Genomic DNA, 21,254 nt, shown 5'->3' with positions numbered 1-21,254 from the left:
AAGTAATTTTTTTCACATTAGTTACGTGGATTAGCTTTCTACTTGCTACTGTAACAAATTACCACAAACCGAGCCACTTAAACAGCATATTGCCTTACAGTTCTGTAAGACAGAAGTCTGACCAGGCCAAAGTCAAGGAAGTGGCTGGGGCGTATTCCTTTCAGTAGGCTCTGGGGACACTCTGTTTCCTTGCCTTTTCTGGCTTCTCAAGGCCACCCACGTTCCTGGCAGAGTGGCACCTTCTCACAACACTCTGAGCACCTCTTCTGCCTCCCTCTGCTGCCAATGTTAAGGACCCCTCATGACTACACCGGACCCACCCAGATAATACAGGACAATCTCGCTATTTTAAAGTCGACTGATCAGCAACCTTAATTCCCCTTTGCCATGTGACATAACATACTCTCAGGTCCCAGGGATTAGATGTGGACATCTTTGCATGTGTGTGTTTGGGAGGCCAGGGAGCAGGGGGCATTATTCTGCCTACCACAGTATGTCTTGCCAATATTTAAAAGCAGTCTTCTAAGAGAGGACTGTTGCAGTTTGGGTGCTCAAAGCATTTGTGTAGTGTCATTACACCAAAGTTACGTTCAGGTTGCATTACTCACTAGTGGAAAGTGCTGCAGCCCTTAGGAAGCAAAGCATTTCTTTTTCAGTTGCATTTACATTGATTCCCATATACTCCTTTTCCAGTAATGATTTTTATGTTACAATCTCGGAGGATAACAAACCTATATGATTAAATGGACTCTTCAGTTTCTGTGACCTACTCAAAATTTGTTGAGATGGAGAGGGTTACTTGGATAGCTTAGCGCAGTGTTTCTCAAATGCGGCGATTTTGTTCACCCACAGGACATTTGGTTGTCACAAGTGGGGGAAGGGTGCTATTGGCATCTAGTAGGCAGAGGCCAGGGATGCTGGTAATCGTCCTACGAAACACAGGACAGCCCCCACAATAAGGAATTATCCAGCCCAAAGTGTCCATAGTGATGAGGTGCAGGAATCCTGGCTTAGTGAGATGCCACCTAAAGCACCCATCCCCAAACCTTTTTTTTTTTTTATGCTAACTCTTTACATTTCAAAAAATTAAGTATTACACTAACATCTACTTAGTGATAAGATATTAGTATGTGGATTAGAATTGTATTAGTATACTTATTTGTATATTGATTGAATTAGATATTATACTAATTAGATAATGAACCAGTAACTAAAATTCTGCTCAAAAGGTCCGCTGGAAGAAACAGAAGACGGGTGGATCAGGGTGCACCAATCCATGTGAAACGTGAGAGGCAATGTGCTAAAAGAAAAGAAGCAGGACTTGGAGGCTTAATTGATGAAATTGATACCGTTCTCTTGTGGTTCTCATCTCCGCCTTCTTTCTCAACATTGCAGGTGTCCCTGGCTCTATGCCAAACGCATCCTGGACAGGTAACCTCAGAGCTATAAAGTGGATTGACATGGAAGACAAACACGGAGGCTGCCACGGTGAGGCTCTTGTTTCATGCTGTTAGGCCACTGCTTGTTGGTGTTGGCATGAAGGTAGCTATGGAATCCAGGGGTTCTCGTGGAGAGAGAACTGCCACTATATTTAGACCAATCTGCTAGTTACTAGAGAAGCCAGAGGCTTCAAGACACAGTCCTTCAAAAATACATTTAAACATCTCAACAATGTTCTCCAGCTTATAATTACCTAGAGAGATATAGGGGTGAGTTCCAGTTATAATGGCACTTTCTCCTTAGTAGTTTCCACTTTCTTATTGTTCATTCTTCTTGCTGTAGAGGGAAAATGATCATTAATAGAAGCGATGTCATGGCATCACCACAGAGCAAGCTGGACCCCATCCCTCAGGTCAGCCTCTGCTCCCTCCCCAGCCAGGCCTCCGGTGGCTTGGAGAGCTGGTGGCTTGAAGAGCTGTCGGTGTTTGCTGGCTCTGGCATGATGTCAGGTGACACTAACGGGAAGGGTTTTCCTCCCAATGGCAAGGACTAGAAACCCTAAGCTGCTTTCATTTCTGTAGAACCTTAGGAAGAAGGATTTTTATCAGTTCTGCACACATTCCATTCAGAATATTGCATGGCACATGGTGGGCATATGTGTTAATTTGCTAGGGCTGCCATAACAAAGGAGCACAGACTGGGTGGCTAAAACAATAGACATTTATTTTCTCAAAGTTCTGAAGGCTAGAAATCCAAGGTCAAGGTGTCAACAGCATTGGTTTCTCCCGAGGTTTCTGTCTTTGGCTTGTGGATGGAGGTCCCTGTGTCTTCTCCCGAGGTCTCTGTCTTCTCCCTGTGTCTTCACAAGGTCTTTCTGCCCTCTGTGTGTATCCGTGTCCCTTATCTCCTCTTATAAGAATCCAGTGATAGTGGATGAGGGCCCGCTCATGTGACCCCATTGTAAATTAATTGGCTATTTAAAGACTCTGTCTTCACTCTGAGGTTCTGCTAGGTGTAAAGATTCGATATATAAATTTAGAGGGGCACACGATTCAACTTATAACATGCAATAAATATTTATTCAGTGAGCGAGTGAGTGAATGAATGAGAATGTGGAGGTTTGGCCTTTTCTCTCTGTGGTCACATGTCTTTGCCTTCACTCTTCCACTTACTCTACAGCTTCACTCATAAGTCCACCTTATCTATGCCTAACATTTCAGGTGAAAACCTCCACAATGCTGCATCTCTACGACCGTCCATCACATCCAACCTCTTTCTCGCATGAATCTTGATAGTCTGTCGCCTTCTGCTGTGGGCAGCAATATACTTAAGTCACCATACAGAAATTTCAGCCTACCCTTACACATATTCATATCTTTACCTTAATCAGCTCATATTTTCCCCAGAGGACAGTGCGTGCCCCCTGCCTACATTCTCCCCTCAGCCTGTGCTCCCAGTGGAAGGAGGAAGATGGGGAGAGGAGGTCACTTTACTCTTCAAGCTCCCAAGTCTCTAGAAAACTGACCACCACATAGTCAGGTTCCCAGCGTCTGGGATATGTCATCTCCTCTGCATCCTTCCGTCAGCCACTCTCCCACCCCCAGGACCCCCACAGTCACCCTCTGATCTGCTTCACCACCACCTCTCTAGCAGTAACGCTGAGGGCTTCAACAGCCACACCGGTGACCCACGTGGCATCATTACCTTGCAGCGCTAGCTGTCCCCCTACGGAAGCTCCCATCTCACAGGAGAGACTGCTCTTCAGTCCTCCTGTCATTACCTGTATCCAAGCCCTATCCCAGCAGAGAGGGTGTATGCTGGTTGGGTTTGCATTTTTTGTAGGAACCTTATTGATCCCATGATAGGCAGTGGCCGAGAGAACTGGCCCTAGCCTGGAAGCTCTCTGAGGGTATAAAGTTTGGGTAGCCCAAGCTCCTTGTAGACAAACATCTCATTTTTCTTCTTTTAGTACCTATTATGCCAGTGAACATCTGAAAGCATTATGTGGTCCAGAGCATAAAAACTGTCTAGTGCCCCAAACCACTATATAGGGAAAAGAAAAAGGCATAAGCAAGGAGGCAGAATATTGCATGCCAAGGCTGTGAGTCAGCAATACGGTCTGGTCCTTTTCCCGTTGTCTGTGGGTAATGAGGACTTGTTCCATGCCACATCCATATCCCTTATATCAGCCTGCTTAGCACTTAGAGTGGTCTTACACTTGGAGCACACATCTCTTTACAATCTCTTTGTCATCTCTGCTAGTGCTCTTCACCAACTTACATCCTATTTATTTTACTGTCTTCCTCCCGAGAACAGAACAAAAGCTCTAAGAGGGCTAGGATTTTTGTCCAGGATTTTTGCCATATCCCTACACCTAAAACATGTTGTTGTTGTTTAACAATTGATTGTTTGCATTGGAATTTCCAGAGATTCAACATTTCCAGCTTCTTCCTTCTACTAGTTTCCTCCTAAGGACCTTCTGTCTGGCCTGTGTTCAGTGACCAGCCTTTCCATGCTGTCCTCATCAGCTCACTGTGGGTTCCCTTCCCACTCTGACCCTACAAGGCTGCTTTCCTGAGCAGTCATCACCGCTGTCTACTTTTTGCCATTTGTGCTCCCCTGGGCAGAAGGTTGCTGGAGAAGATTACAGAACTTCCTTAAGACTCATCCATCACCAGGTCCTGCCATCTACCATCAGCTTCATCCTGGCTGCCTCTTTATCCTTAATTTACCTCACTGTTTTCGTGGTGCCCTTCCTAGGATACACCTTTTCTGCTTTCCTGCTCAGCTTTAAGCTCTCAAGCTTATGCTAAAACAGCCTTTCCACTCCCAAAAGATAAATCATTTATCTTTAGAAAGAACTTTCAAGACCTTTGATCAAAATTCCATTATCTAGTCCCTTTTCATGTCATCTTAGAGTAGTGCGGACATATTGTTTTATCGTTCTCTCCTGTTTCAAGAGGAAAAGTCACCCATCCTCCCAACCAAAGCCACCAAAGTCTGTGGTGTCGGCTACCCTAAATATGCTTCCCTAAATATGCCCCTGCTTTCTCATCCTCAGCACCTCCCTCTCTGCTTCCTCTTTTCCCTCTCTCTGCAAGTACGTACTTGTTGCCTCTATCTATACGGAAGACCACCAAGTTGTCTCAACCTCTGCTTGCTCCAGGCTGAAACCTTCTGTCCTTGTTCACTTCCGTTTTCCTAAACATGTAGATGATGCCTGTGTTTTCAGTTCTCTCCACCTGGTCGTTCTTTTTTTTTTTCTGTCAGTCAAATTTAGCAATGGGGGGTTGAATACCAACTTTAGTGACACTAATGTTCACCTGGTCATTCTTTAACTTCTTACAACTCTGACTTCTTTCTCCAGTGATTTCCACCTTCTATTGTGCTTCTTCCCAGCCTGTGGAATTAGTCGCTAGGTCCTATCTGTCCTTCTGTGTACTCGTGTCTCTATCCTTCCTTTCCCACTCATGATGCCCACTAACTTTGAACAAGCTCTCTAGCTTACATCCAGTTATTACTGAAATCTCTTGGTTTCTAGTGTACCCTGGAACACATTGCAAAATTAATCTTGCTAAAATCAATTTCATATTTGATTTTTCTGTTGAAAAAATCATCAAGGACTCCACACTTATGAAATAAAAAGTCCAACTCTTTAGTCTAAGTCAATCAACTGGTGGTGGTTCTACTGTGTGCCATAGTTCCACTGATGCTTCCTGATTCTACCCATCTACTAACCACTCATCCTTCTCCATCCTTTTCTTCAACAACTATTAATTGAACTCCTAATATTTACCAGGCGTTGCTCCAGAGGCAGTGGATGCAGAAGTGAACACAATGTTCTGAAATCTCAGCTATTCTGGAGGTTATAGTCTAGTCTGGGCAACAAGACAATAAACAATTGTCTGAAAAGATAAACAAGAAACAAAATATTATTTTCCTTCTTGGCACTGATATATACCAGTTGATAAAAAGTGCCAAAAGCAAAATGAATCAGGAAAGTGGGAAAGGTGGGCAGGGAAACCTCATCGAGAAGGTGGCCTTGGCGCAGAGATCTGAGCTGTGCAGACTTGAGATGTCTGGGGATGTGCCCGGGAGGAAGAGCAAACACAAGTCCTCAGGGAGAGCACGCCTGGTGTGCTTGGAGTTCAAGAGGAGGCCAGTGTGGCCATGGGTTAGAGTGGTGGGAGGTGAGTCCAGAAGGCAAGAGGGGCCAGCCTCTGAGGAGTCTTCTATGCCATTGTTAAGGTATTGAGCAGAGGAGATGTGTTCTGCTTACATTTTAAAACAACCTCTCTGGCTGTTGCACTAAGGATATACCACCAGGGCGACAGTATAGGGAGGGGAGAGCAGTTATTGTTGCAGTTCAGGCAGGAAGATGGAGGTGGCTTGGACCAAGGTGGTACCATGTTTACTCGAAAATAAGACCTACCCATAAAATAAGCCCTAGGAGGATTTCTAAGCATTTGTGCAACATAAGCCCTACCCTGAAAATAAGACCTAGTGATGGGCGTGGCTACACAGCGTATCTGCACAACCCATGCATTTCGTCATGGAGCAGGAAAGAAGACGAGCAGCCCTTCTCATCTGCCCCGTGAGAGCTCTATTGCTGGACATGAGAGATTGGGGCCAATGGTTCTAAAGGAAATAGAGTCGCAAGAAATTCAGGATGGAATTCGGGGTTTGGAGAGTTATGATGATGTTCCAGAAGAAGATGACTTACCTATATTTGAATAAATGTAGATTGTTGTATCATACTTTAAAAAAATAACACATCCCCTGAAAATAAGCCCTAGGGTGTCTTCTTGAGGAAAAATAAATATAAGACCCTGTCTTATTTTCGGGGAAACACGGTAGTAGAGAGGGTGGATGAGAAGTGGTCAAATCCTATTAATATTTGAAGGCTGAATGGACAGAATTGCTGTAGATTGGACGTGGGGTGTGAGAGAAAGGGGAGAAGTGCCCGGGGCACTAAAGAATAGACTTACCGTGGACTGTGATGGGGAACACTTTGACAGGAGGTTTGTGGGTAGAGGATTAGGACATGTTCAGTGCTGACATGTTCTATTAGTGAGGTTTATTACATATCTTAGCAGATGTATAGAGTAGGCACTTGAATAGACCAGACCAGAGCTCAGGGAAGAGGCTTAACCAATGCAACCCAGAAAGACCTCACCCATCTGTACCCTTGCAGAACTTCTCAGCCGTGCCTCTCATTTGATAACGCAGTAGCTCCCCTTACCCACGGGGGATTCATTATAAGACCCCCAGTTGAAGCCCCAAACCAAAGACAGTATTGAACCCTAAGTATACTGTTTCTTCCAATATATACCTATGATAAAGTTTAATTTATAAATTAGGCACAGTAAGACATTAACAATAACTAATAATAAAATAGAACGATTATAATAATATACCGTAATAAAAGTCATGTGAATGTGGCTCTCCGTCCCCTGCAAGTGTCTTAGTTCTTTGGGACTGCAGTTTATCATAGGTACTAAAACCTCAGAAAGCAAAACCTTAGATAAGGGGAGACAACTGTATATGAACTGCCTTGTGACACCTGTCATAGTATTGTATTATTTAACTCATTTTTTTTCAAGTATATATTTGTACCTCTTGTCCTCTTAGATAGAGTTTCATTTCTTTGTAGGCTGGGACTACACAATCATATTTCTTTTGAATCCACTAACACTTGGCACAGTTTTTGCTATGTGGTAATTAGGGAGTGACTCTGCCATTCTGCAAGGTCACCACCCTTAACTTTTGAAAGCGAATATGTCTTGACTGTGTTTCTTGTTCTCTCCTCTGCAGGCCACTACGTACATGGTATTTGTATATACGGAAATGGAGACTTAAAATGGCTGGTAAATTCGCCAAGCCTGTTTGCTAACAAGTTTGAGCTTAACACGTATCCCCTTACCGTGGAATGCCTAGAACTGAGGCTTCGAGAAAGAACCCTCAATCAGAGTGAAACTGCAATACAACCCAGCTGGTATTTTTGATCTATGACAACTCATGACCGAAGGGACATTGCAGTTTGGAAGAAGAGCTTTTCTTTGTGAGACTTTTGCTTTGGTTGTGTTAATGGCTTTAGGACCACGGTCATGGCTTCAGGACCTGGTGACATGATTATACTCAAAATATCCACTGGACACTGTGAAATACGCTAACAGGATGGCTAGGAGTGATCCTGGCACTTTGGCCAGTCTTGCTGTTTCCTCACGCTCACCTCTATATTAGCTTGTTGTTATGATCAATGTTAAATTTAAATGTCGTTAGATCTCTGCATCAGATACTCATTATATATAAATGTTGTAATAAAAAGGAGAATTATAGATAATACTATTTAGCAAAATAAGAATTAGGTTTCTTTGAAGAAGGAATCTTTTATAACACATTAATAGTCACCACTCTGCTGAACTAAACATAAATATAGAAACAGCTTTGGGTAACCCCCCAGTTTCCTTTAAAACATAAGCTACCAGAATGAGAACAGATCTTGCTCCTGAGTTTCAACACTAGCATTTTCAGTTTTCCCACATCCAAACTTGTGTACATAGTATAAAGTCATTAACAAGAGACAAGATGTGCTTTAAGACAGAAGTCACTGCTGTTTCAGTAAAAGGACCTCAGGGGAGATCCCTCAGGGGAACAGAACATTTCTCTATTAGATACCAGAATGTACTCTGCCCTCTTCCATGTTTTCCATTGAGAACACTGAAAAGTCCCTGTAAGAATGAAGCTATGTCTACAAGAGGGGTGCTATTGCATAGATCTAGTCTCAAGACTGGAACACTTCAGAAAAATCACCTTCCTCTACTGTGTACCCCCCTTCAATATTATCTTACTTATAAAATACAGACCAAATTCTACCCTGTGAGGCTTTTAACTACACCATAGTATTCTCTGAGTAGCTCTACAATGCCTGATGCTAATAGGAGTTCCTGGATTTTTTTTTTTTTTTTTTTTTTTTTTTGAGACATAGTCTCACTCTGTGGCCTGGGCTAGAGTGCTATGACGTCAAGCTAGCTCACATCAACATCAAACTCCAGGGCTCAAGTATTCTCTTGCCTCAGCTTCCTGAGTAGCTGGAACTATAGGCATCCACCACCATGCCCAGCTAATTTCTTTTGTATTTTTAATCACACAGCTAATTTTTTTCTATTTTTAGTAGAGACAGGGGTCTCGCTCTTGCTCAGGCTGGTCTCGAACTCCTGACCTCAAGCAATCCTTCCGCCTTGGCCTCCCAGAGTGCTAGGATTACAGGCGTGAGCCACCGCGCCTAGCCTAGTGCCTGGATTTTTAAGAGCTTTCAATTGTGGGTGAGCATCTATGTTATTTGTCTCTCATTTATTCACCCATTAATTCATTCAGCCTGCAATCAATTAATATTTCTTGAGTGTCTACTATGTACCAGACATGCTGAGACAAGAGAACGAAAAATAAGATGGTACTTTTTTCACTCTAAAAATCTTGGAAATAATTAGACTTGCTTCTCTGGAGAATCTTATAGAATGATTGTATTTTAACACATTGATATGCAAGGCTGTATATTGTAATATCAGGCCAAGGAGTTCAGTAATTGCAAATTGAGGGTTAAATCAGAAATTATTCAACAGAGGGGGGAAGGAGGAGACAGAAGCTAAAGCCTGTTGTGTTCTAGGCATTCTGCTAGTTCTTTTATAAATTTTGTTTCATGAAAACCTCACAACAGTCATGTGAGCTTCTCATTACTCCCATTTTGCAGATGAAGTAACTGAGGCTAAGTATTAGGAAACAAATTCTCTGTCTGAGAATTGGGATTCTTTTACTGGTCTTCTCAGTTCATTTCCTGAGGTAGAATATTGAGAGAAGGTGAAATAAAGCCATATTTAATATACCAGAGAAAGTAGGTTTTAAGATTGGTCTCAGTGTTGATATTGAGAAACAGTACTGTCACCTCAGAAAAATGTGAAGTCTACTTTAGTATTCCTCTAATCCATCAAGTTCTAAATATTTATTTATTCTAATGAAAAACAATTACTACAACTGATACATCTAATTAACACAATTTTATTTTTTTATAATTGTACCTATTGAATGTTAATCATATTTAAAGGGAATGACTTTGAAGTAAAAGCTTTTTTCCTGCTACTGAAAAAAAAATGGAATTGTATTTGGTGATAAAGGGTTGAGGGGTTGGGAACACACCCAGGGGCAATGGGGAAGTCTAAAAATTGTCTCTTTTCAAGTTATTATTTAAATGACCTAACCTGAGAAAAAGAAATGTTTTACACTGGATCTTTCTTATGTAGAATGAGAGACCTTTCTGGAATAGATGATGTTTACATGTCTGTTGCTGGTCATCTCTCCTATGTCTTAAATACTTTAATATTGGAAGAGCATAGGGTTTGGGCTCGCGGATTTCTGATAGCCCATAGGAATGCCCTGAAACTACTGTATCTGTCTTTGTGTGGATGATGATCCATGTTTTGTTTTCATGGAAATAAATTAATATATTGTTTTCCATCTTTGGGAATATTGTGTATTTTTATTTGATGGTTAAAATCCACTAAAGAGTATGTTTAACAAGGCAATTCTAGTATTAAAAAACATATACATTCATATATACATGCATACCTGTCTAAAAAACTTCAACCACTGAAAAATCATTAAACTTCCCCTTTGCGGGGTATTAGGGAAAGTTATTGGGAATGATACAGAAGAGGATGAAATGCAAGATGGGATTTATTTAAATTGGGCATAACTTTTATAATTTGAGGCAGGAATAAGTTATCTTATTTACTGTCACCTCAGAAAAATGTGAAGTCTACTTTAGTATTCTTATTCGTTTTTTTTTAAATCAAGATACAATTTAGAAAAATTCATGTTAATATTAAATAATTACTTATCAAATACTAAAGTTTTTGAACATTTCAGTTATAAATTTGCTAAATAAATACTACAGATACATGGAATATGATAAATACTAAGGAAAATAACACATTTAAAGGACAGTTTATGTACCATATTTTTAAAATAAAAAAGATTTTAAAACTCAAATGAAAAGCATTTCAAATTATAAAAATAATAAAAATATATGTTCATAAAAATGGAAGTACAGAACACAGAATAAAAAATGAACTACATTCTCTAGAGGTAATCACTTATTTGGTTCATCTTCTTAAATGCCTTTTCAATGCAGTGACATGCACACTTACATATGTATAATCCCATAGCAGTGCTATCGTGGAGTTTCTGCGGTGATGAAAATGTTCTACATTCTGTGCTGCCCAGTATGATAACCACTCATGTAAACTACTGACTACTTGAAATGTGGCTAGTATGATGAAAAATGCTATTTTAAATTTTATTTATCTTTAATTAAATAGCCACATATCACCAGTGGCTACTATATCAGACAGCACAATTTTATAGGTAGATACTAGCTATGTGTATGTACTTGTATACACAGTAGAAACACCACAAACACACATCCATACTGGCATATTTCTTTTTGAAATGATTATATAGGTAAATAATAGAAATTATTACTGTTTGCAATTTACTGTTTTAGACCTTTATTTTTTTTTTATTTCAGCATATTATGGGGGTACAAATGTTTAGGTTACATATATTGCCCTTGCCCCACTCAAGTCAGAGCTTCAAGCACATCCATCCCCCAGACAGTGCCTACCACACCCATTATGTGTATATATACCCAGCCCCTCATCCCCCCCCCCATCTGCCCGACACCCGATGAATGTTATTTACTATATGTGCACTTAAGTTTTGATCATTAGTACCAATTTGATGGTGAGTGCATGTGGTGCTTGTTTTTCCATCTAATCTTTGACAAAGTAGACAAAAACATACACTGGGAAAAAGAATCCTTATTCAATAAATGGTGCAGGGAAAACTGGTTAGCCACATGTAGAAGACTGAAACAGGATCCACACCTTTCACCTCTCACAAAAAATAATTTATGGTGGATAACGGACTTAAACCTAAGGCGTGAAACTATAAGAATTCTAGAAGAAAATGTTGGAAAAACTTATAGACATTGGCCTAGGTAAAGAATTTATGAAGAAGACCCTAAGGGCAATCACAACAACAACAAAAATACCAAAATGGGTCCTGATCAAATTAAAAAGCTTCTGCACAGCCAAGGAAACTATCATGAGAGCAAATAGACAACCTACAGAATGTTTTAGACTTTTAAATAAACCTTTTATTTGAGAATAGCTTTAGAAAAATTGCACAGATAGTACAGAGAGTTCCCATATACCCCGCACTAGTTTCTGTTATTAACATACTACATTAGTATGGTACATTTATTAGAATTAATGAGCCAAGTTTGATACATTATTGTGAAACTTCATACTTTAAATTTCCTTACATTTTACCTAATGTCTTTTTCTGTTCCAGGATTATCCCATCTAGGATATTCTATTAGATTTAGTTATCATGTCTCCATAGGTTCCTCTTGGCTATGAATGTTTCTTAGACTTTGCTTTTTTATTTATTTATTTTTTGAGACAGGATCTCACTCTGTTGCCCAGGCTACAGTGCAGTGGCATCATCATAGCTCACTGCAACCTCCAACTTGTGGGCTCAAACAATCCTCCTGCCTCAGCCTCCCAAAGTGTTGGGATTATAGGTGTGAGCCACCACACCTGGCCTGCTATTGATAATTTAAAGGAAAGCAATTAATTTGGATCCTTTATGTGGTCATCTTACTAAGCCTTTTCATCATTTTTTATAGCTTCCCAATGTATTATACCTCACATTTTCTGGTATTCATCTATAAATAACAATTTCATCCCTTCTTTCTCAATATTTAGTCATCTTATTTCTTTTTATTGTCTTCTTGCATTGTTAGAAACTTGCAGTGCAGTTTTAAATGGTAGCGGTGCTAGCAGTTCTCAAGTGATATTTCCTGATGAAAATTGTGCTATGATGCTACCGACTGAATATTTGTGTCTCCCGCCCCAAATTCATATTCTTAAACCTAATCCCCCATGTGATAGTATTAGAGGGTGGGGGCCTTTGGGGGTGATTGGGTCATGAGGGCTGAGCCCTCATGAATAGGATGAGTATCCTTATAAAAGGGACCGACCCCAGGGAGCTGCCGCACCCCTCCACCACGTGATCGCGGAGCAAGAAGGGGCTATCTATGCACCAGGAAGAGAGCCACCCCAGACACCAAAAGATAAAAGACAACGATAAGACAGAGAGCAGATCCACAGTCCTAAGGTGGTGGTGGTGAAGAAAGTTGGTGTATGGTGGTTAAAATGTGTTTTGTATGTTACAGATCACTGGTTGGAAAATCCTGACTCTGATTCATTTTCTCATGATTTTACTAAGTAGATGTAATGGGTCGTGAAGAGCTAGGAGGAAAAGCACTGATTCCTGCCATGTCTACACATTTAAACTCTGGCACTTAACACCTTTGGTGATGCCCTGCCACATGCCTCTGAGCAGGTGAGGCGAGGTAACACCATGATTAGCATTCACACAGTGGATTTTACAGAGAACCCAGCAGAAGGTATTCCAATTAGACTTTCCAACAGCCAGGCTGTTTATCAGAGATGACCCAGTGGAAGACAAATGGTTTAAAGAATAACCACAGTAACAGGACGAGATTCTTTTGAGAACAGCAATGACTTAACTACAATACAGGCTGGTAGAGAAATATTTGAAAATGTAGGAAACTTACTAAATAAAGCATTGGTGCTGTAATGATACTATGCATGGAAATTTTCCTATCTGGATATGTAATTGAGAAATTTTTCTAAGGAATGGTAGGACATTGGGGAAATGTCATTTGAAAAACTTCCACAAACAGAAAATGGGAATAAAGACATAGTGTTGTGTTGTCAGGGGATTTTTGAGCAGAAAGATTCCATTCATTCTTTTTTATTTGTAACAAACTGCTATGTTCAGGTTCTATGTATATAACTACATATTAAGACTGACAGGTCCTCATAAGTAACACATGATACTAGTTAAGCTCTTAACAAAGGGGTCAGTTTTTACTGGGCATTATTTTATACTTTTAAAGCTTTGTTTAGACTATTTGACTCACATAAGTAAAAAGCCTTGCATTTTTTTTACTTGCAAATATATAGGCACCTCTTACCTCCCAGATACTGTGCTGTTGAAGATTATCAGAGACAAAAGTCTTGCCCTCCTAGAACTCATTACAAATTTATCTTTGCAAATTTTAAAGGACACTTTGTATCTTGTTCTCTAGCAAAAGAATGTGAAGGATTCTGAATTATCTATCCTTAGTATTTGTTATTCATTCTATACCTGAAGCAAGTTAAACGTGATCTCTCCTAATTAGTTACCTATTAATTAAAAAAAAAAGACTGACAGGTATAGGAAAGTATAGGAAAATTACAAAATATACCAACAAACATGATAATTTTAGATAGTCGTTAAGTGCTGTGAGGAGAATAAAGCAGGGTGTGGTGATAGGGGTCAGAAGTCGCAGGGGTGAGCTCCGTTAGACAGGCTGTCAGGGAAGCCTCTCTGCCGAGGAGGCATTTGAGACCGCAGTTTTGCCATCTGCAAATGATCGCAAGGGCTGTAGCTGAACATTAGGACTTGCCTTTACCAACGTATTCCTTGGCTTTAGTAAACATTCAGCCAGTCAAGGGTTCCTGGGAGAAAAAGCTAGTTCCAGAACTCGGGCAGGGAAAGTATAAGATAAGCCTGGAACATATTGTTGCACTAGAGAAGAACATGTCAATATACACAGAAGTTGCCATGAAAGAGCTCCTACTGGCTAAATCTGGGATACATTGAGCATTGAAATAAATGATGGTAGTAATAAATTGCAATCCAATAACTAAGGATTTATGAATACACATGTGTGTGTATATATGTATATGTGTGTATATAAGTCATATGTATATAAGTATACATATCTATATAAGTATATATATCTATATAAGTATACACATATACATATATGTACATGTATATACAGTATATGTATATACACATATATGTGTATATACATATATAAGTCGTCTGTATATAAGTCATAAGTCATTTGTGTTTGTGAATGCATACACACATATAAAAATGCATATATACACACACATATTGCTAAACAGAATTTATAGGAGGCCATTGACTTGGACTGAGCTCTTGCACTGAGACTCCAACGATCAAACTAAAATGGAGTCACTCATGCTAAGGTGTCACATCACCAAACCAAAATTAAGTTGTTTATCTGAACTCCCAAGAAATCAAGAGATAGAGAGAGAGCCAAACTCCCAAACAGGCCAGTTTGAGCCAGCGTGATAAACCCACTGCTGTAACACAAGAAAAGTAACCTGATGTTAACCAATCTACTTTTCGTATTAAGCCATTTTCTTGTTCCCACTCAAGGTACCTTATAAAAACCAATTGTCCTGCCATACCCAGGGTAGCACCTCTCTATTGTTAGATGAAATGCATGAATCACAAATAAAAGCCATTAGAACATTTAACTAAATTTGTTGAAATTTTGTCTTTTGACAATATTTACGTATATTAATGGAGGAGAGACAAAAGCTCTTACAGCAAAAAGGCCAACTAATAAATATAGAAGAAATGATGAAGTTAGGAAATCATCAATAGTGGCTAAAAATAGTAGGTGAAAGTTTGATAAGGAAGAGGATATTTTCATAGTTTCAAAATCTGTCTTCACAGATTATGTATTAATTATAAACCTACAATAGTAACTTTACAGAGAAATCTGGGGACACAGCCTTAACCAGGTGACCAAAACGAGTCATCTGACAGGAAGCACTGAGAAGGACATAACATCACTTTAGTGGTATTCCTACCAAAAATGCATAACCTGAATTTGTAATCATGTGAAAATATCAAACAAAACAAAACTGATCAACATTCTACAAAATAAATATTATTCTTTAACTATGTCAAAATCAAGAAATTCTGGGGAATTATTCTAGATGAGAAGAGATTAAAGAGAAATGAAAATCAAGTGCAATATGTGTTATGGATTAATTAGATCCTACACTGGAAATATAAAGAAGAGCTATAAAGGATATTACCTGGACAATAGAAAAAAATTGTATATACGCTATGGATTAAGATAATACAATTGTGTTGGCCAAGTGCAATGGCTCATCCCTGTAATCCTAGCACTCTGGGAAGCCAAGGTGGGAGGATTACTTGAGCTCAGGAGTTCAAGACCAGCCTGAGCAAGAGCGAGACTCTGTTTCTACTAAAATTAGAAAAAATTAGCTGGGTGTAGTATTGCACCTATAGTCCCAGCTACTTGGGAGGCTGAGGCAGGAGGATCCCTTGAGCCCAGGAGTCTGAAGTTGCAGTGAGCTATGATCACGCCATTGCACTCTACCTAGAGCGACAGAACAAGACTCTATTTCAATATAAAAAGAAAAAAAAGATACTATAGTGCCAATGCTAAATTTTTTTTTTTTTTTTTTTTTGAGACAGAGTCTCGCTTTCTTGCCTAGGTTAGAGTGAGTGCCATGGCGTCAGCCTAGCTCACAGCAACCTCAAACTCCTGGGCTTAAGCAATCCTACTGCCTCAGCCTCCTGAGTTGCTGGGACTACAGGCACGAGCCACCATGCCCGGCTAATTTTATATATATATATATATATATATATATAATTAGTTGGCCAATTAATTTCTTTCTATTTTTTATAGTGGAGACGGGGTCTCGCTCAGGCTGGTTTTGAACTCCTGACCTTGAGCAATCCGCCCGCCTCGGCCTCCCAGAGTGCTAGGATTACAGGCGTGAGCCACCGCACCCGGCCTAAATTTTTGATTACATAAGAAACTGTCTTTGTTTTTAGAAAGTACTGAAGTGTTTAGGCGTAAGGTAGCATGATGTCTCCAACATACTCTCAAATAGTTCAAAAAATGTAAACAACAGAGAGAGAGAGAGAGAGAATGGCAAAGTAAATGAGGCATAATGCAAACAACTGGTGGGTCTGAATAAATGATATCAGGAAGTTTCTTGTGCTACTATTTCAATTTTTCTATAAGTTTGAAAAATATATAAAAATGAAAAGTTATCAAAAGCCAAACAATTATATACAAAACCTCAGCTGGTTAAGCTGCTTCTTTATCTTGTGGTACGACCGAAATAATCATTGCTGAAGGAATTCTGGTCTTTGTAGCATAAGCAGGAGAAAGTGGAACTGGGTTTCTATTAATTTATAACCCCTGGACTGGGTAGTGCTAAAACCCAAGTTCCTAAGTTCCAGGCATAATCTTCCCTGCCCTTTGAGTGCAGCAGAAACCCTATTTATCCTTCATAATCAGTAATTATCCTAGCCAAAACCATGATCTTTCTCTTTGCCTGCTTTCTCACCAGCACAAAGCATCCAAAATAGCTGGGTATTATTTTCAAGAACCAATGCAATGGAATATTTTTCATATCTCCCATTAGAAAAAAAAATTATCACACAAGACTCTTAACAGCAATCAACAGAAACTGATTCTGGCTGACTTAAACAGAAACTGAATTTATTAAAAGGTATTAGAGTAGGCCAGGTGTGGTGGCTCATACCTGCAATCTCAGCGCTTTGGGAGGCCACTGTGGGAGGATCACATGAGCCCAGGGGGTTTGAGACCAGCCTGGGCAACATATCGAGACCTCATCTCTACAAAAAAGTTTTAAAATTAGCCAGATGTGGTGGTGTGTGCCTATAGTCCCAGCTACTCAGAAGGCTGAGGCAAGAGAATTGCTGAACCAGGAGTTCTAGGCTGCAGTGAGCTCTGATTGCACCATTGCACTCCAGCCTGGGTAACAGAGGGAGAACCTGCCTCTAAAAAAGAAGGTATTAGAGTAGACTTTTGCTTTTGGTAATAACAAACTAGTTGGTTCAGACCAGTCATCCTACTTACAACTAGAAAATCTATATATAATATAAAAATGTCCTTCCTGGCATCATCAAAAAGCTAGCAAGATATTGAGGAATTACTAAGCCAAAATAACAAAGAAAATGGAAATATGGAGATTTCTATTTTTAAAAGTGGCTAAGAGGCTGATCAGTGCTTTTGACAGCCTCACAGGGCTAGGTTAGAATCAGAAAACCTTTTCTTAAGGCCGGATAGTAAATGATGTTTTACTATTTACAGATATTTTAGGGTTGTAACCATATAGTTTCTGGTTCTCTGTCATAATTACTCCTCTACCCGTATAACACAAAAGCAGTCACAGAAAATACGTAAAGATGTGAGTGTGGTTATGTTCCAATAAAACATTATGTATGTGAACAGGCAGCCAGCCTGTAGGCCACACGTGGCTGAATACTAAGGTTAGGAGGCAAAAGTCAGAGTTCAAAGCAGCTGGTTGTGGAGGCCTGATGTCACCTCGGTTACTAATAATGACTCATTTCATGAAAGGTTTTATTCACCAATAAAGTATAACTATTATCATTTGCATGCTTAATGTAACTTCAAAATATATAAAGCAAAAATTGACACAATGTAGGAAGATAGCCACATTTCCAATCATAGTGGGAGATTTTAACGTATCTCTTGTAAGCAGAAAAAACACCAGGAAGACTATGGAAGGCTTAAAAGACACAATTTGACTTACTTTCCATAAAGAGAACGTTGTAACCAATAATCTTTGTTACAATCACATCTGAAACATTTACAATAATTTATCACACACTAAGCCACAAAGCAAGTATGACAAATTTCAGAGAACTGGAGATATACAGAGTATATATTTTGGCTGAAAAGCACTCAAGCAATAAAGTTTTTAAGAATAACTAGATGATCCTTATATTTTTGGAAGTTAAACAATACATTTCTAAATCACCCTCAGGTCAAAGAAAACATCACAATAGAAATTATACAATCTTGGGAATATTTTGATGATGTAAATAAAATGTGCGTGGATAAAGCAGTGCTGAGAGGAAAATTTGTAGCATTAAGTGCATATATTAGAAAAGATAGACAGATGAAAATTAATGAGCTATGCATCCATCTCAGAAAGTTAGAACATGATCAAAATAAACCCAAAGAAAATAAAAGAACAGAAGTTTAAAAGACAATAGAAATTAATGAAAAGAAAACAAGCACACAGTGAAGACTACTTACAAAGCCGAGGGTCAGTTTGTTACTCAGAGATCTCATACTTTATAAGTTTCTTCAGCAATAGAGTGGAAAATCCCTCATGTCTCTCCCTTCTCTCTCTCACTGACACTCACATTGAGCCTTGAATACAAATAATTCAATTAATATTATTTGAATGAGTGACTTTAGTCTACGAACCAAAAAACAAACTGTCAAACAAAGAGATAAACTTCACACGGGATATTTGTGTGTCGTGTGTCTGTGGGCACATGAGTGTCTGAAAAGCTGTCTAAGCCACTGTAATAGAATATAAAACTGAGATCAAAGAGGAGTTAAGTTCCACATAATTGGGGTCAGACATCTCCACCAGGGATTACTAAGTGATAGCAAAACCAGCTGCATTAAATCAACTATGATTCTCTAACTCGGGGGTCAGCCAACTTTTTCTGTAAAGGGCCAGGGAGTAAATACTTAGTGTTGTGGGTCACATGGTTTCTGTTGCAATTATTCAACTCCGCCACTAGAGCCACAGACAATGTGTGAACTCAGCTGTGTTCCAATAAAACTTTATCTGCAGCCCATGGCTGTAGTATGTTGATCCCTCCTCTAAACATTCCTTCTGCCCCAGTAGAAGTCTGAGTCTGAAGAGGGCAACAGAGCATTGTCATAAATGTGAATCAGCAGCCTAATGGGAATGCTATGGCTGCCCACCAAGTGAGGGGTGAAAGAATAACTTGGAAAAAATGAGAGAGTATGCAAAAAGGGAAGACCGGCCTCTGATACTCTGGCTAGATCTCTCCCCAAGGAGTGAATTTATGGCACTGTGCTTCATCTAGGTGAGCAAGGAAAGACCTGGAGAAAGTTGGAAGGCAGAGAGAGGTGGCACAATGGAGAAAGAAAAGCAGCAACTGTTTGGTGTGACAAAGATATGTGAGAGTCCCCTGGCTCCAGGGGACACAATGGAAGGAAACTGGACATGATCAGTTCTGCCCTAATTTTACCAAAGAGGGCTTGCAGCCTGGCATGAAGACTACCCAATCAGTTCACGCCAGGTCCGGACTCCCAGGTCAGAGAGTTGCACAGGCCGTCCCAAACACGCAGGCCACACCCCGCGGGCGTTGGTGACCTGCCATGCAGTAGGTATCCACAGCCAGTGAAGGTGGAAAACGGAAGTAGTCCTAACCAAGGAGGGGCCAAGTCAGCAGCCAGATTATTAAAATCTTCAGCTGTTCCTGAGAGGAGGGAAGGCAGGATGGGCTCAGAGCGAGTCCCCGTGTCCTCCCATCCTCTGACGCCGCATGCTCGCAGGTGAGGGAGGGTGAGCAGCAGGCCGAGAACGGACCCTGCCTCCCACCACACTGCGGCTGCCCTCCCCCATCCAGCAATCTGTCAGTGGCCAGAGAAAGGAGGCTTTACATTAGAATGACATTGGAGTTTTCGAGGGATGGATTTTTAATTACAGAGGAAGATAACTTGGAAGTTATGGAATCTGCTATAGAGAAGGAAAAGAAGATTTAAAACAATACATTTGGGAACCATGATTATCTGGGAGAAAGGTTTAGTGTTTATGTCTCCTGGGTTGAGACTGTTTGGAAACCAAATACTCATCTATATGAACAGCTCAGCCATCTACTTAGCACTTTTGGCTACACTTGCCAGAGTCAAGAAATCAGACCCTACCAAACACACCATGCGCACACACACACCTTAGAGAAAAACATGCCTCTTCTTTATATTCTCATGTAAAGTACTCAGTCTTCACTCAGGGCTGAATTAGCTCAATGATAAAAGTGATCAGACTTGGCCGGGCGCTGTGGCTCACGCCTGTAATCCTAGCTCTTGGGAGGCCGAGGCGGGCGGATTGCTCAAGGTCAGGAGTTCAAAACCAGCCTGAGCAAGAGCGAGACCCCGTCTCTACTATAAATAGAAAGAAATTAATTGGCCAACTGATATATATATAAAAAATTAGCCGGGCATGGTGGCGCATGCCTGTAGTCCCAGCTACTCGGGAGGCTGAGGCAGAAGGATCACTCAAGCCCAGGAGTCTGAGGTTGCTGTGAGCTAGGCTGACGCCACGGCACTCACTCTAGCCTGGACAACAAAGCGAGACTCTGTCTCAAAAAAAAAAAAAAAAAAAAGTGATCAGACTTAAAAAAAAAAAAATACCTTGGCCAGGCAGGGTGGCTCATGCCTGTAATTCTAGCACTCTGGGAAAATGGGAGGATTGCTTGAGGTCGGGAGTTCTAGACCAGTTTAAGCAAAAGCGAAACACCATCTCTACTAAAAATAGAAAAAATTAGCCAGGCGTGGTGGTGCAGGCCTGTAGTCCCAGTTACTCGGAAGGCTGAGGCAGAAGGATTCCTTGAGCCCAGGACTTTGAGGTTGCTGTGAGCTAGGCTGATGCCATAGCACTCTAGCCTGGGTGACAGAGTGAAACTCTGTCTCAAAAAAAAAAAAAAAACAAAAAAAAACAACTTTATGATTTCTCATCCCACGGGAGGTAACCTGAAAACATTGCCTATGGGATCAGAAAGACCATGGTTTGATTTCTGCTTCTGTCATTCAGTAATTGTGTGACCTGGACATGAAACTTATTCTCTTGTAGCTCTGTCTCCTCATTGTAAAACAGAAGATAACATATCGTCACAGAGAGGATGTGGGGTTAAACTTTGTAATGTTTACATTTGGTACAAAGCACTTGGTACAGTGTCTTGCTCCTAGATATGACTCAAAAAATGTGTTGTCGTTG

General features: G+C 40.2%; 1 protein-coding gene across 3 annotated transcripts in view; it reads left to right on the top strand.

Annotated features, from left to right (window-relative positions):
• Nucleotides 1-9,951, top strand: part of LOC105865181 (glucosaminyl (N-acetyl) transferase 2 (I blood group)) — an 87,213-nt gene extending 77,262 nt beyond the window's left edge. For all 3 annotated transcript variants that reach the window (XM_076010461.1, XM_012753576.3, XM_012753577.2), the window contains exons 2-3: nucleotides 1,396-1,488; nucleotides 7,255-9,951. In XM_076010461.1, coding sequence (XP_075866576.1) covers nucleotides 1,396-1,488; nucleotides 7,255-7,445 — 284 coding nt within the window. In that variant the 3' untranslated portion in view covers nucleotides 7,446-9,951. The remainder of the gene's footprint in view (nucleotides 1-1,395; nucleotides 1,489-7,254) is intronic.
• Nucleotides 9,952-21,254: the final 11,303 nt, after the last annotated feature.

Source organism: Microcebus murinus, chromosome 15 (assembly GCF_040939455.1).
Source record: "Microcebus murinus isolate Inina chromosome 15, M.murinus_Inina_mat1.0, whole genome shotgun sequence".
Taxonomy (NCBI): Eukaryota; Metazoa; Chordata; class Mammalia; order Primates; family Cheirogaleidae; genus Microcebus; species Microcebus murinus.
Note: the sequence above shows the minus strand (reverse complement) of the source record. Positions and strands in the feature narration are given on the sequence as shown.